Here is a 12603-nt window from a genome sequence, read left to right as displayed (position 1 = left end):
CCATGACAATGAACACAATATTTTGGGCCGATCAAATCATTAGAAAGAAGAAAATAAAGGCAGGAGACAACACTATTTGTTTTGTTTTTCTTCTTATAAATTCAGACCCAGCCAGCCAGCAAGCCACACACATAGTGCTCAGACCCAGCCAGCCACACACAGCTCCGTAAGGGAGTGGTTGCACCACTCAAAAAATCTTCAAAAAACTGAAGAGGCTACTGGAGATTGGAGAACCTGATTTGGACATGATCTGATGCAGGACAATGTCACTATGACAGAAAGAGAAGATGGGTCTTCACACATTCACACACACACACACACACACACACACACACACACACACACACACACACACACGACTTTGTCCCTATAATGTGCACGGCACCGTTCTACTTCATCATCGGCCCAAAACATTGTGTTCATTGTCATGATTTGTCACGATCCAAGTTTTCATACATTTTGAACATGTGAAATGGGATGTTCTACACATAGTATGAGTAGCATACTGTTGATTTTGGTACTCAAGTAGATTTAGAATTCCAGACTTTTTCTTGCAACATTAACAATAATGTCTATATTGATACTATTGATGTCTATTGATACTTTTACTTAAGTAAAAAGTGTGAGTACTTTTTCCACCATTGACCAGTGGATAGTTGCAGTTACTTCTGAGCATTTTGTCGTTTATAATTCAACGTTATACTCCATGACTTGCCCCCACAAACAAATCATAACATCATGCAGCCAGCTAGGGCAGGGGTCATCGCCATGCTGAGTTCTGCTGGACTTGTTTTGGTAGAAATTCAGTCACAGACATGCAAAGTGAGTACACAAACCTGTAAATGCAAATTTCAGGTCTTTAACTAAATACAATGTCTGAGAGCCGCTGTCCTTGTGGAGCCCTAATGTGCCATACATAGTGCCATAGTAAATCAGTGTCATGCCTATTCCTCAGCAACATTATAATGGTGTGTAAAATAATCTAGAATTTGCCACGGACACATTTTGTCCGTGTATGGGCATATTGATGAAGGCTAGCTGGGGCCTCGGTAAACAAGGCACACCGTTAGGAATGCATGCCATACAGCGTTTACAGAGCCAGTGTGTTTCTGCATTTTGAGTGACTAACCCTCTCCCAAAAGGGGTTGAGGCCACTATTTCCACAGAGTTTTTGACTAAAAATACCTAAAAAAAGTAATTATAAAAAAGCTTATTAAGACATTTCTCAGCTAGCCCGGAGTGCAAATATATAAAGTGTACCCTTGCTAAAGTGGCCTGCTGGAGCGCGATAAGAGAGAAACCGAGAAACCACCAAGTCGTTTGTTGTTGGGTGGAAACGTATGTCCAAACAAAAGTTCCTTTTTTATTATTTTTGGGTCTGTTTTTTTTTCTCCTGACAAATCCCTGTCGAGGTGAAGCATGCAAAGTAAATAAAAGAACAGAACAGAACAGGGAGGAGGAGAGAGGAAGCTATAGGACGGAAGAGGACAAGAGGGAGAGTAAAACATACACACAAGGACGAAAATATTTTTAAATGTTTTATCATTTTAGGCCAGTGATTCTCCAAAGTGGTTGCAAAACAATGCAATCTGATCTGGATATAGAGCGTCGCACAGTCCCACCCCCGACGAGCGGCCCGGAAAACAATTTACAATTAATTTTCCCCATAGATGTTTCATAAAGTATTTATTTAAAGACTTGTAAGCCTCGGTCAAAGCCAACTCAACCCGGATCGTGACAACTCATGAAAACAAACAAGAGTTTTGGGGCCGAACAAATAATTAGAAAGAAGAAAAAAGGGTGCTGAAAGGGGGCCCTAGGACCCCACTTTGAGAACTCTCTCTCGCTCTCTCTCTCTCTCTATCGGTCTGTCTGTCTGTCTGTCTGTCTGTCTGTCTGTCTGTCTGTCTGTCTGTCTGTCTGTCTGTCTGTCTGTCTGTCTGTCTGTCTGTCTGTCTGTCTGTCTGTCTGTCTGTCTGTCTCACACTTGTATACAGTACAGCACCACTCACCACTTTGTTTTTAGTTAAACATTGACAATGAAGGGAAATTTACGTCATCTTGTCCCTAACACAAACATTAAATGCCATTGATAATAAAAGAGAAGCTGTAATACAAGCTTATCAGCCTTTTCAAACATCTATGTACTCTATACACAACACAATACAATAATAAAAGTAGGCTGTTCATTTACTAAACAAACACCAAATGTTAGAACATGAATATAAGAGGTCTCAACGATAATGGTGAAAGGTTCCTCTGCGGCACTGACAGCTGGAGCAAAAGAGAGCTCCGGATTTGTTTTTGTTTTTTTTTGGGGGGGGGGGGGGGGATGTTAACATTTCAATGAATTAAGTTTTGCTTTCGCTTCTCATCGTTGCTGTCGGGCAGAATTTAGTATTTTATATTAGTATTTCAGTAAATGCCCTACGACTACGTCTTCACACTACAGACTACAGTGTCACACAAATATAGCAAGAAATTGCCCGATCTACAAGTTCACAATGTGTCGTGATGTGAGCCAAAGACTTGTGTCCATTGTGCCCCGTAAACGTTCAATTAACGAAATAGTTTTCATTTATATTCTTTTTTCAGGACATACTGTTCAAGTTCTCTGCCCAACAGCGACGTAGGTCACTATGTTGTTGTCACAGCTCTCTCTCTCTCTCTCTCTCTCCCTCTTGCAGCTGTCAGAAGTGCAGGACCGCATGCCAGCGTTGGAGAAAGCCCTGTCGGACCCCAAGCATGACAACAGAAGCAGAGCGTTGAAAGGCTCCGACCCCACCATCATGGAACTGTTGGCAAAGATGGAGCAGGTCTGCATTACAGTGTGCGCATGCTTGCATGTGGACACGTGCAAACATTGCACATGCACGTTTAGGGATGGGTACGGTGTGCGGAAATTTGGTTCCAAGTAGGAACCAAATAACAAATGGTGGGTATACCGGGTTGTGCGTACCCATACAAATTATATCATTTTGGTTCTGCATATCGGTTCCTAGACGCACAGTCACGCGCTATTTTTATATTTATTTATTTTCTTCCATTTTTATCCTAGACGCACTATAGTAATAACCGTTCAAACATAGGCTTCATGCATATAAAGTATATCTTCAAAGACGTATTTGACTATCTGCCAGGACTGCGTGCGTGCGTGCGTGCGAGTGCAGCCGTGTAAATACAACTTTTTATACTAGAAACCTTGTACAGGTACATTCAGAATAGATATCGCTCACTGTACTGTATTTTCCACAAATGACTCAACTGTTGAATAAAGAGAGGTTGTTACTCTATTACATATTCTCACTCTGAGGCCTTACTATGTAGCTTTGGACAACTGGAAACTGGAAATATGTTTTGATTGTTACATTTGGGTCCGTAGTTAAATTAAGACAGAGTGTGTGTGTGTGTGTGTGTGTGTGTGTGTGTGTGTGTGTGTGTGTGTGTGTGTGTGTGTGTGTGTGTGTGTGTGTGTGTGTGTGTGTGTGTGTGTGTGTGTGTGTGCGCGCAGCTGGAGGTGTGTCTGGCAGAGCGCGAGGAGCAGTTGTTGGAAAAGGAGCTGCTCCTGGATCAGGTGACCCGGCTCTCTCAGCCAATCAGCGAGCAGGTCGACGTCACACGGCTAGAGAGCTTACCTCTGGCCAGGAAGGTAGACGCTCACTACACGCACGCACGCACACACACACACACACACACACACACACACACACACACACATTTAGGACGAGCACACGTTTGTCGATCCGATGCCTTATCAATCCTTCTATTAGCTATCTATTAGCGGTAGTTGTTGTCAAATGGGTGCTAATCTGGGCCACTCTATCACTATGATTTCATTTACACAGACAGTCAACTTAAGGGTAGAGCATGTTGGCTTCAACTGATGCAACAGCATTTGAGGTGATATACTAATGCGAGCCATTCAGTTTGTAAATACATCATAGATGCGATTATAATCAATCTATAATGGATAAAACCTTGGCCTGGAAGAGAGGTCATCAGGTGGTCCCCGAGGTGTTTCGACTAGGGTTGTCCCGATCCGATCACGTGATCGGAAATCGGGGCCGGTCACGTCATTTTCAAATGATCGTCATCGGATCGGGAGCAAAAAAATGTGATCGGGACATCCCTAGTATCAATATTATATCCATATCGTGATGTTAGACTGGATATCATCTGTGATTTTGGATATTATACTATTGTGATATGGCATAAGCGTTCTATAAAAATATAAATATCGGATCGGGAAAAATCGGTATCGGCAGATACTCAAAATCAACTGATCGGAATCGGATCGGGACCAAAAAAACATGATCGGGACATCCCTATAGTTTTGACCCTTAACCATATAACACTCTCCAGTTGGCGGGTCAGCTGTGATTGGCCAAATCACTGCTTCTCTCATCCAGGCTTCCAGCTATTGTCCTTTCTCTATGTCAGAGCCAACAGGAGGCTCCACCTGCCTTGTGTGTTCTTGGGGGATTGCAGAGGCACTCCTACGTCTCACCAGACTATGAGTCTGTGCGGTGTGCATGCGTCCCTCCTTGTCCACACTTGGCCTTACTCTGGTGTTCCTTGTTTTCACCGTTTGGCAGCAGGCAATTCAACAGAAGTCAATAGCTTTATTAGAATGACATAATATACAGTATGTTTGTACCAGTGATTTTTATCTCAATGACGCGACTCTGGTCTCTCGAGACATGACCTCACGTCAAGTTCCGCTCGAATCGATAAGGGAACTGAGAAGCCAAAAGTCGAAACGTTATTGATTTCCAATTCTTACTAACTTTGGAATTGATTGGAATTGATTCTGCGATCATCATAACTCATAATGCATATATCATTTGTCTATTGACACTGGAGGTACTCTCCACAATTTCATGAAGTACTGAAATATTGATACCATCATTGATACCATCATTGAGAACAATTGAACAAAGAAAATGCCAAATGCAAAGGGAATAGACACTGCAGCTCCATCTTTGTTCTATAATTTAATGGCACCACTGCCAAAAGCAATCATCATTACAAAATGCACTATTGAACCCCAGAGGGAAATTTCAAGTCAAACAAAGTAGAACTAATATAGCACAGTAAACTGATTACAATCCGTAACTGTGTTGCACAGTCTTTTTGTGTTGCCAAACTTGCCACTCTGTCATAACTGTAGCCTCCGTTTTTAAAATACAGACATACAAATACACACACATACTCGTGGAACACTCACATGTCACACCAGACACCACCATAGTCCTCGTCTCTGTCGAGTGGAAAATTCAAAATTGTTATACTTTTCAGGATCAAAAATTAAAAAATAGCGCCGCGCTTTGACCCTGCGGATCTGCTACTTTTGATGCTTTCGTGTGACACTGTAGTTAGTATATGATGATAAAGTATGGTATTAATTTACGGGGGGAAAACACAAAGAAAGTAAAAATTTGGAAATAAGATGTTTCTGTCTGACATGGACGTCCTTGCATGTGTCCTCCTGTCTGCAGCTGAACGACATGCGCCGCCATGTGGACAGCAGTGGACGTCGCATGAAGGCCGTGGTGGCAGAGCTGTCCATGACACAGGCCAACGCTGTGTCTCTGCAGCAGGACGTCACGCTGAGACACCTGCAGGTGAGCCACTAGAACGCTATAGGGGTGGGACGATATGGGTACCTCACGATACGATGTATATCGCGATATTAGGCCCTCGATAACGATAATATCACCATATTCGATATATTGCGATATTTGCGATATATCGATATATTGTATGAAATTTCATCAATGATATATCACTATCTGCAACTACAAACTACTTGGAACTGAAAAAAAACCCGCTATTTTCGTGCTCGGACACAGGGAGGGACACACACATAGCTGTCTATAGGAGTGGTTTAATATAGGCAAACATTAAAATAGTGTAGAGCGGACGTTTTTTGCTATTCGTCGTGTGATGAATTGCAGAGGGCTTAAAGGAGCACTTCATTGTGTACTGCAGGTGGAGAGCTGCAGGCAGCATTTGAATGTGGGCGGGGCTCCCTGTACCAGCATGGAGGAGGAGTGGAGGAGGACGCTCCGAAACCAGAGGAGGGGAGAGAGAGACCGGCAGGAGAGAGAAAGGGTTCGTACCCACGTCGCACACATGTCCACATAAACAGATACATCTGTTAGACAATTGTACCCTTCCCAGATTCTCCAGCACCGAGGAACAGTAGCTTCACCTCCCGGGCAGCCTTTTCTCCATCGTCCCTTAAATTCCTGTCGATCATTTTGCTGCGCTCCTGTGCAGCTTTGTCGACTGTGCTCAACGTGCCTTGCGCAAATCACATAAATACTGCCAGTGCAGTCAGATAATAGTAAAACAGACAGTTGCAACCAAAGCCGTGAAAGGCGATCAATTAAAAGCTGTTAGGGACAAGTCAGCGACAGTCAAACACAAATAGTGTGTATAGGTTACATCAGATAAAGACACACACACACACATACACACACTGGCATTTCATTACAGACATATTTATTGTGTCTGAGCATAATCCAATTGCGTGCATAATAGTTTTTTGCTGACCGTTGTTCCTGTGTCCACATTGTGAGCTTGCAGATCGCCTATTATCAGCCGTAGCGTCAGGGTTCAATTGGCCTAAAATCGCCGTCATAAAATATTGATGTCCTCCAAGTATAATAAGTATACACTATACAGTGTTTGCGTGCATTGCATGTAGTGTGTATGTACGTACACACGCATGCGACTCTCCAGCCACAACCTTGGCCCAAAAGACATCGGCGCTGCGTTTTATTATATTATGCAGGCTGCAAACTGGACGGTTCCCTGACACTGAGCGTGTGCTGCTGCTGCTCGGCCAACCACAAATAGACTGAAGGTTGCAACGGATCAATGGTTTTCTATAACGCAAGCATTCAGGAGACGTTATTGGTGTCTGGGACTCTGTATGGGACCGCGCCACCTCAGGCTGTGTGTGCCGCATTCAAAGTTAGGAAACGTATTTAGTAAATTACTCCGGACACCAAACATAAGCTTAATCCCCCCCCCCTGGAACTAAATTGTTTATATGCAGTGCTGTAATTGGATTGTGCTTCCGAGCCAGTGGCAGGGTGGTGGAACAAGCACAATGTGATTTGGTAGATTAATAACTTACTTTTCTTTCGGCTAGTTCCCGTCGAGGTTCCCCACCACGGCGGATCGTCTAGTTCAGTGGTTCTCGACCAGTGGTCCTTGAGGGGGTTCCAGGTGGTCCCCAGCTAAATGATGGAGAGTTGGTAACCAAATGGACCCTTATCGATCTTTAACCCATTCTGAACGGGAACCCATTTTGGTGTTGTAGCATCATGTCATGCTTTAGCTATTGAAAAACAGCAGATCTACAAGCTCATAGCGCGCCACCGAGTGGCGCGCTACGAGCTTGTAGGTCTGCTATTTTTTTTAAATCGAAGAACGACTGTGACATTTTTAGAATCTGATCTCAGGTCAGAACGGGTTGATCAGACCAGTGTGCGTCCAGTGGAAACCTCGTATGAATCTGATCTCAGGTCAGAATGGGTTAACTCTTGAGTGTGTCTAATGAAACCAAATGCATTTGGTTTCATTTTATGCTCTCAAGAGCTGTTATTTTGATCAACGTTATCGCCTGTTATCTCTCCTATGGTACGAAGATCAATACAGCATGACTTGTTTAACAATAACAAAATATTCTACGTTTTGGGTCAGAGAGGCTAAATCTCATCAAATGGTGGTCCGTGGCTCAAATGTCGAAAAGATAATGGAGCTTGATATGGAAAGGGTTGGAAACTACTGGTCTAGTTTCCACTCTTGCCACCTGCATGTCGTCATCTCTCACTTCCATGCCCTCTCTCACCAGTATCACCACATCCATAAACCTCCTCTTTGGCCTTCCTCGTCAACTCTGTCCTGGCAGCTCCGTTGACAAATGACTGGTTGACAATTCAACGTTTTTTCTATTCACTATTTGTACTAACAAGTCAAGTCACCCTACTTTATAGCACATTTGAAAACAGCAGTTGAACCAGCTTTCCATGAAAACATCATATAGACCTAAAATTAGCAATACACAGTAAAAACCCTAAAACACGATTATATGAGACACCGATTGAGTAGTGGGGACCAGTTATAGGTTGAAATTGAGTGAAGTCGTCCTTTAATTATAATTTTTTTAAGTATTTATGTTATATTCAAGCATGTGCACACATAGACATCAAAGGGGGCCTTTTACCCGCCTGTAAAAAATAAATGCCCTCTCCAGACCATGAATGCAGCATTTAGCCTACTATGGTGACAAAAATGCAAATGCCCCCCCCCCCCCCCCTCTCCATGCCATACCCGAAGGCGAGCATTGAGGAGAATTGCCGAACTCTCCTGAACTTGAATGCAGCATTTTGCATTGGAAGAATTTGTCCAGAAATCTATGTTGTACCCCTGCTGCCTCTCCACTCTCCAGTAGCTAGAGCACCCTGAAATAGCATCAATGCATACGCTATTTTCTTGCTAAAAATGCCTTTTTAGGGAACTTCAGCCTATATGCCTCTCTAACAGTCTCTGCACTTACCTGGTTCTACTTTTACTTTTTTCTATTATCATTACATTTCTATTTTTGGCGTGCGAAAACCATCGCACGACTGTAAGTGTAAGTCGGGCGTAATGGTTGCTGTAAGGCTTGTGGTGGAAATGGCAGTGTTCCTGTTCCTCTCAACCCCCTGTGGTGTTCCTTTTGTGTGTGTGTGTGTGTGTGTGTGTGTGTGTGTGTGTGTGTGTGTGTGTGTGTGTGTGTGTGTGTGTGTGTGTGTGTGTGTGTGTGTGTGTGTGTGTGTGTGTGTGTGTGTGTGTGTGTGTGTGTGTGTGTGTGTGTGTGTGTGTGTGTGTGTGTGTGTGTGTGTGTGTGTGTGTGTGTGTGTGTGTGTGTGTGTGTGTGTGTGTGTGTTGCTGTGATCACATGCCAGGGATAAAGAGTTTACATGCATGAGAACGTCCTCGTCACTTTGATGTCTCGATCCATCTGGCGTGGGACCGTTCAACTCGCTTTGATTTCCGTCACGCACGATCCCTGGAATGATGCACGACGCCCGGGCAAACAAAACTCATGAACACTGAATTCCTCAGGGGTTGGAACAAGTACTCAAAAGTATCAATGCTGCAATATAGAAATACTCTGTTTACAAGTAAAAGTCCGGAATATATAGTGGGTATGCGCATGCATGAAGTGAGTGGCAAAGCGAGTTTAATGTCGATGTATGGGCTGTCGAGGCCAGAAAGTAGTAAATTATGTGTTTTGTAATAATAATAATAGAAATCTACAAAGTAACTAGTAGTTACTAGTAACTAAAGTTTTCATATAATTGTAGTGGTGTAAAGTAAAGTATAATATTTGGAGTAGAAGTAAAAGTATTGGAAATTGGAAATACACAAGTAAAGTATAAATACCAAAAAAATATGTAAGTACAGTACTTAAGTAAATGTTCTTAGTTGCTTTCCACCAGTGCTCAGTGGTGGAATAAAATAATCAGATTAGATAGATGTTTTGTAAGTTATATAAATATATTCTTTTACAAGTAGTTACAAGAAGCTGTCTGAACATTCCCCAAAACATCTGGGGCAATTAACGCTCCACACGTCGTCCCAGACTCCTCTCCCTTCTGGCTCCCAAACTGTGGAACACACTCCCCCGTTGTGGTTAGAAAGGCAGATTCAGTCCCAAACTTTAAGCCTCTTTAAACTCTTCAGACTCCACCTTAGACCGTAGCACTTGTCCTGTAACCTTGACGACCATGCAGTCTTGTGCAAAGGTTAAAATGTAATTTAAATCTTTAATTCAAAATGTTATTTAGACAGATATTAGGTTTTTTTTTTTCCTTTTCAGAAAGAGTGGGATAGGTGACGCGTTCGGATCTGTCGCACTGGCTTGCTGAGGCTCCTGGGAAATTGAGGCCCAATGCGTTCCTATTGCAATGGTGGCGCGCTACGGGTCGCTCTATCTGTGTTCACTTCCTTGTTGTTGATCGGCACTTTACAATGTTTCTCGACACGACGACAAGCGACTGGAATATATTCAGGCGGATTTACATCAGAGCCTGGGTGACTCAGCAATGAAGGCTATTTGACGATTGAAATTCTCTGCAGTGTACTGTATGTGTATCACCCAAAACATTACCTTATTTTCTATCGGGCTTAAAGGACCACTTCACCACTTTTCAACCTATCTTCATATAATAGGTCCTCACTAATAATCATGATAAAATGGCACGATTTTTTTCTACTCAGTCTGTGTCTCTCATAGGAGGGCTGTGGGCAGTTCAGAAACCGTCTTCCAGTGACATTATCGATGGGGAATACAAGCTAATAAAAACTGCAGGCTTTCTAGTTCTGAAAAGTTGCAATGCGAAAATGGAAGCCATCGTTCTCACGATAATGAAAATCGAAACATTTTTGAAAATCTTGTTTAAAAAAGAATCTGCCTAATGATGATGTCACTGGAAGACGGTTTCTAAACTGCCCACAGCCCTCCTATATGAGACACAGACTGAGTAGAAAAAAATCGTGTCATTTTATCGTCAAGACCTATTATATGAAGATAGGTTGAAAAGTGGTGAAGTGGTCCTTTAAGAATGCGATAAAAACTAAAGTAAAATCTCCATCAAGGCAAGTCATTTTTTGGGGTGAAATACTCCTTTAAGTCTACCAATTGGACCAGCGTAAACAAGCGCATACCGTTCAATTCCTCGTAGACGGGCCAGCAAACGCCTGCCAATACTCCTGTGATCCTGGAGAGATTATGTTGGAGCAAAATGTCGTATATCCTCATAGATCTGAGCGCCAAGCAGAGGAGGTCCAATGATTTCCTTTTAAGAAAAGAAAATCAATTTAGCCATCGATGTTGTCGGGTGGAAACCTTGTATGTCCCAAAACTTTTCAGGATTCACATTTCAATGTTAAAAAATGGCAAAGAATCGGCAGATATGCAGTACGAGCTCGCATCACATAGCGAATTCAAAGTTTAAATATGAAGATAAGAAGCATGTAAAGTACATTTACTCAAGTACTGTACTCCAGTACAGTTTTGAGGAATTTGTACTTTACTTGAGTATGTCCAATTTCCAGTACTTTTACTTCTACTCCGCTACATGTCAGAGGCAAATACTTTTACTCCACAACATTTATTTTAAGATTTTTGTAGATTTAGATTATTATTACAGAACATACATTAACCACTTAAGCCCCATAGGCCTATACATTTCGGCCACTTGAAAAATGCTGATTTACAGTACAAGCTCACAATGCGTCGCATCAATCTTGTAGATCAGCTATTTTCAAATGATTTTTATACATTTCAATACAACACATTCTGCATCCTACTTTTACTTTTGGTACTACTTTAAGTTCATTTTGATGCCAATACTTTTGTACATTCATTCACTCAAGTACATTTTGAATTCTGGACTTTTACTTGTAATGTATTTCTATATATATATATTGCGATATTGATACTTTATCTCCAACCTCCATTGGAGATGCTAGGATTCTAGTCGTCCAAACAGGGCCTTCTGCATACAGGAGGGAGACATGATACCAGAAACCATTTAGGGGCCAGGTGGGCGTTCCCAAAGTATTCTCCCACTTCATTCCATGTGACTCTTTCAACTTTTCTTCCTTTTGGCGGGCGTGCGTGCGTACGAGCGTGCGTACGGGCGGGCGGGCGTGCGTGCAGGCGTGCGTACGTGCGTGTGGGCTTTAGGCTTGGGGTAAAATGCAAAAAATGGCATTCATAACATAGCTGTCCTAAAATATGGATATCCTCAGAAGTATAGTAATATAAACTGTGTGTGTGTGTGTGTGTGTGTGTGTGTGTGTGTGTGTGTGTGTGTGTGTGTGTGTGTGTGTGTGTGTGTGTGTGTGTGTGTGTGTGTGTGTGTGTGTGTGTGTGTGTGTGTGTGTGTGTGTGTGTGTGTGTGTGTGTGTGTGTGTGTGTGTGTGTGTGTGTGTGTGTGTGTGTGTGTGTGCGCCTGTGTGTGCGCGTGAGTGTGTGTAGCTCCAGGAGGAGGAGGAGAGGAGGCGGTTGCCTAACGGTGGTTTCACAGCAGCGGAGCGGCGTCCGGATGCCTACATCCCCCCAGACGCCCCCCTGCCTCTGCCCAGGCCCTACGGAGCCCTGGCCCCCTTCAAGCCTTCTGAGCAAGGCAGCTCCATGAGACACCTCCGCAAGCCCAGGATCAAACCGACATTATCATAAGATATACGTGACTCTTTTTGATACAGAGACAGTCATGGCGCCAAGACTAACAAGACTCATCCAAAATGACAGGCAGACTCTTCACATACTCTTCACGAAAAAATAAAAAAAACGATGGGTTATAGCCCATGTTTTTTGAAATTTTGAAAAAAAAAGTTATCCTCGTTTCTCATCATTTTCGACCATGGGCTATAGCCTATATCGTACGGCATACTATAGCACGCCGTTTTTCATCATTTTTGAGGATTTGAAAAAAATGTAAAAATTAAAATAACGATGGGTTATAGCCCATGTTTTTTGAAATTTTGAATAAAAAAGTTATCCTCGTTTCTCATCCTTTTGGACCATGGGCTATA

General features: G+C 42.7%; 1 protein-coding gene across 1 annotated transcript in view; it reads left to right on the top strand.

Annotated features, from left to right (window-relative positions):
* Positions 1-12247, top strand: part of ccdc146 (coiled-coil domain containing 146) — a gene marked incomplete at both ends in the record, with an annotated part of 76427 nt that extends 64180 nt beyond the window's left edge. The window contains 4 exons of the mRNA XM_080757006.1: positions 2688-2816; positions 3512-3649; positions 5499-5624; positions 12053-12247. Coding sequence (XP_080613132.1) covers positions 2688-2816; positions 3512-3649; positions 5499-5624; positions 12053-12247 — 588 coding nt within the window. The remainder of the gene's footprint in view (positions 1-2687; positions 2817-3511; positions 3650-5498; positions 5625-12052) is intronic.
* Between the last annotated feature and the right edge of the window lie 356 nt (positions 12248-12603).

This window comes from Protomyctophum bolini, assembly GCF_963924005.1.
Source record: "Protomyctophum bolini genome assembly, chromosome: 23".
Lineage (NCBI taxonomy): Eukaryota > Metazoa > Chordata > Actinopteri > Myctophiformes > Myctophidae > Protomyctophum > Protomyctophum bolini.
Note: the sequence above shows the minus strand (reverse complement) of the source record. Positions and strands in the feature narration are given on the sequence as shown.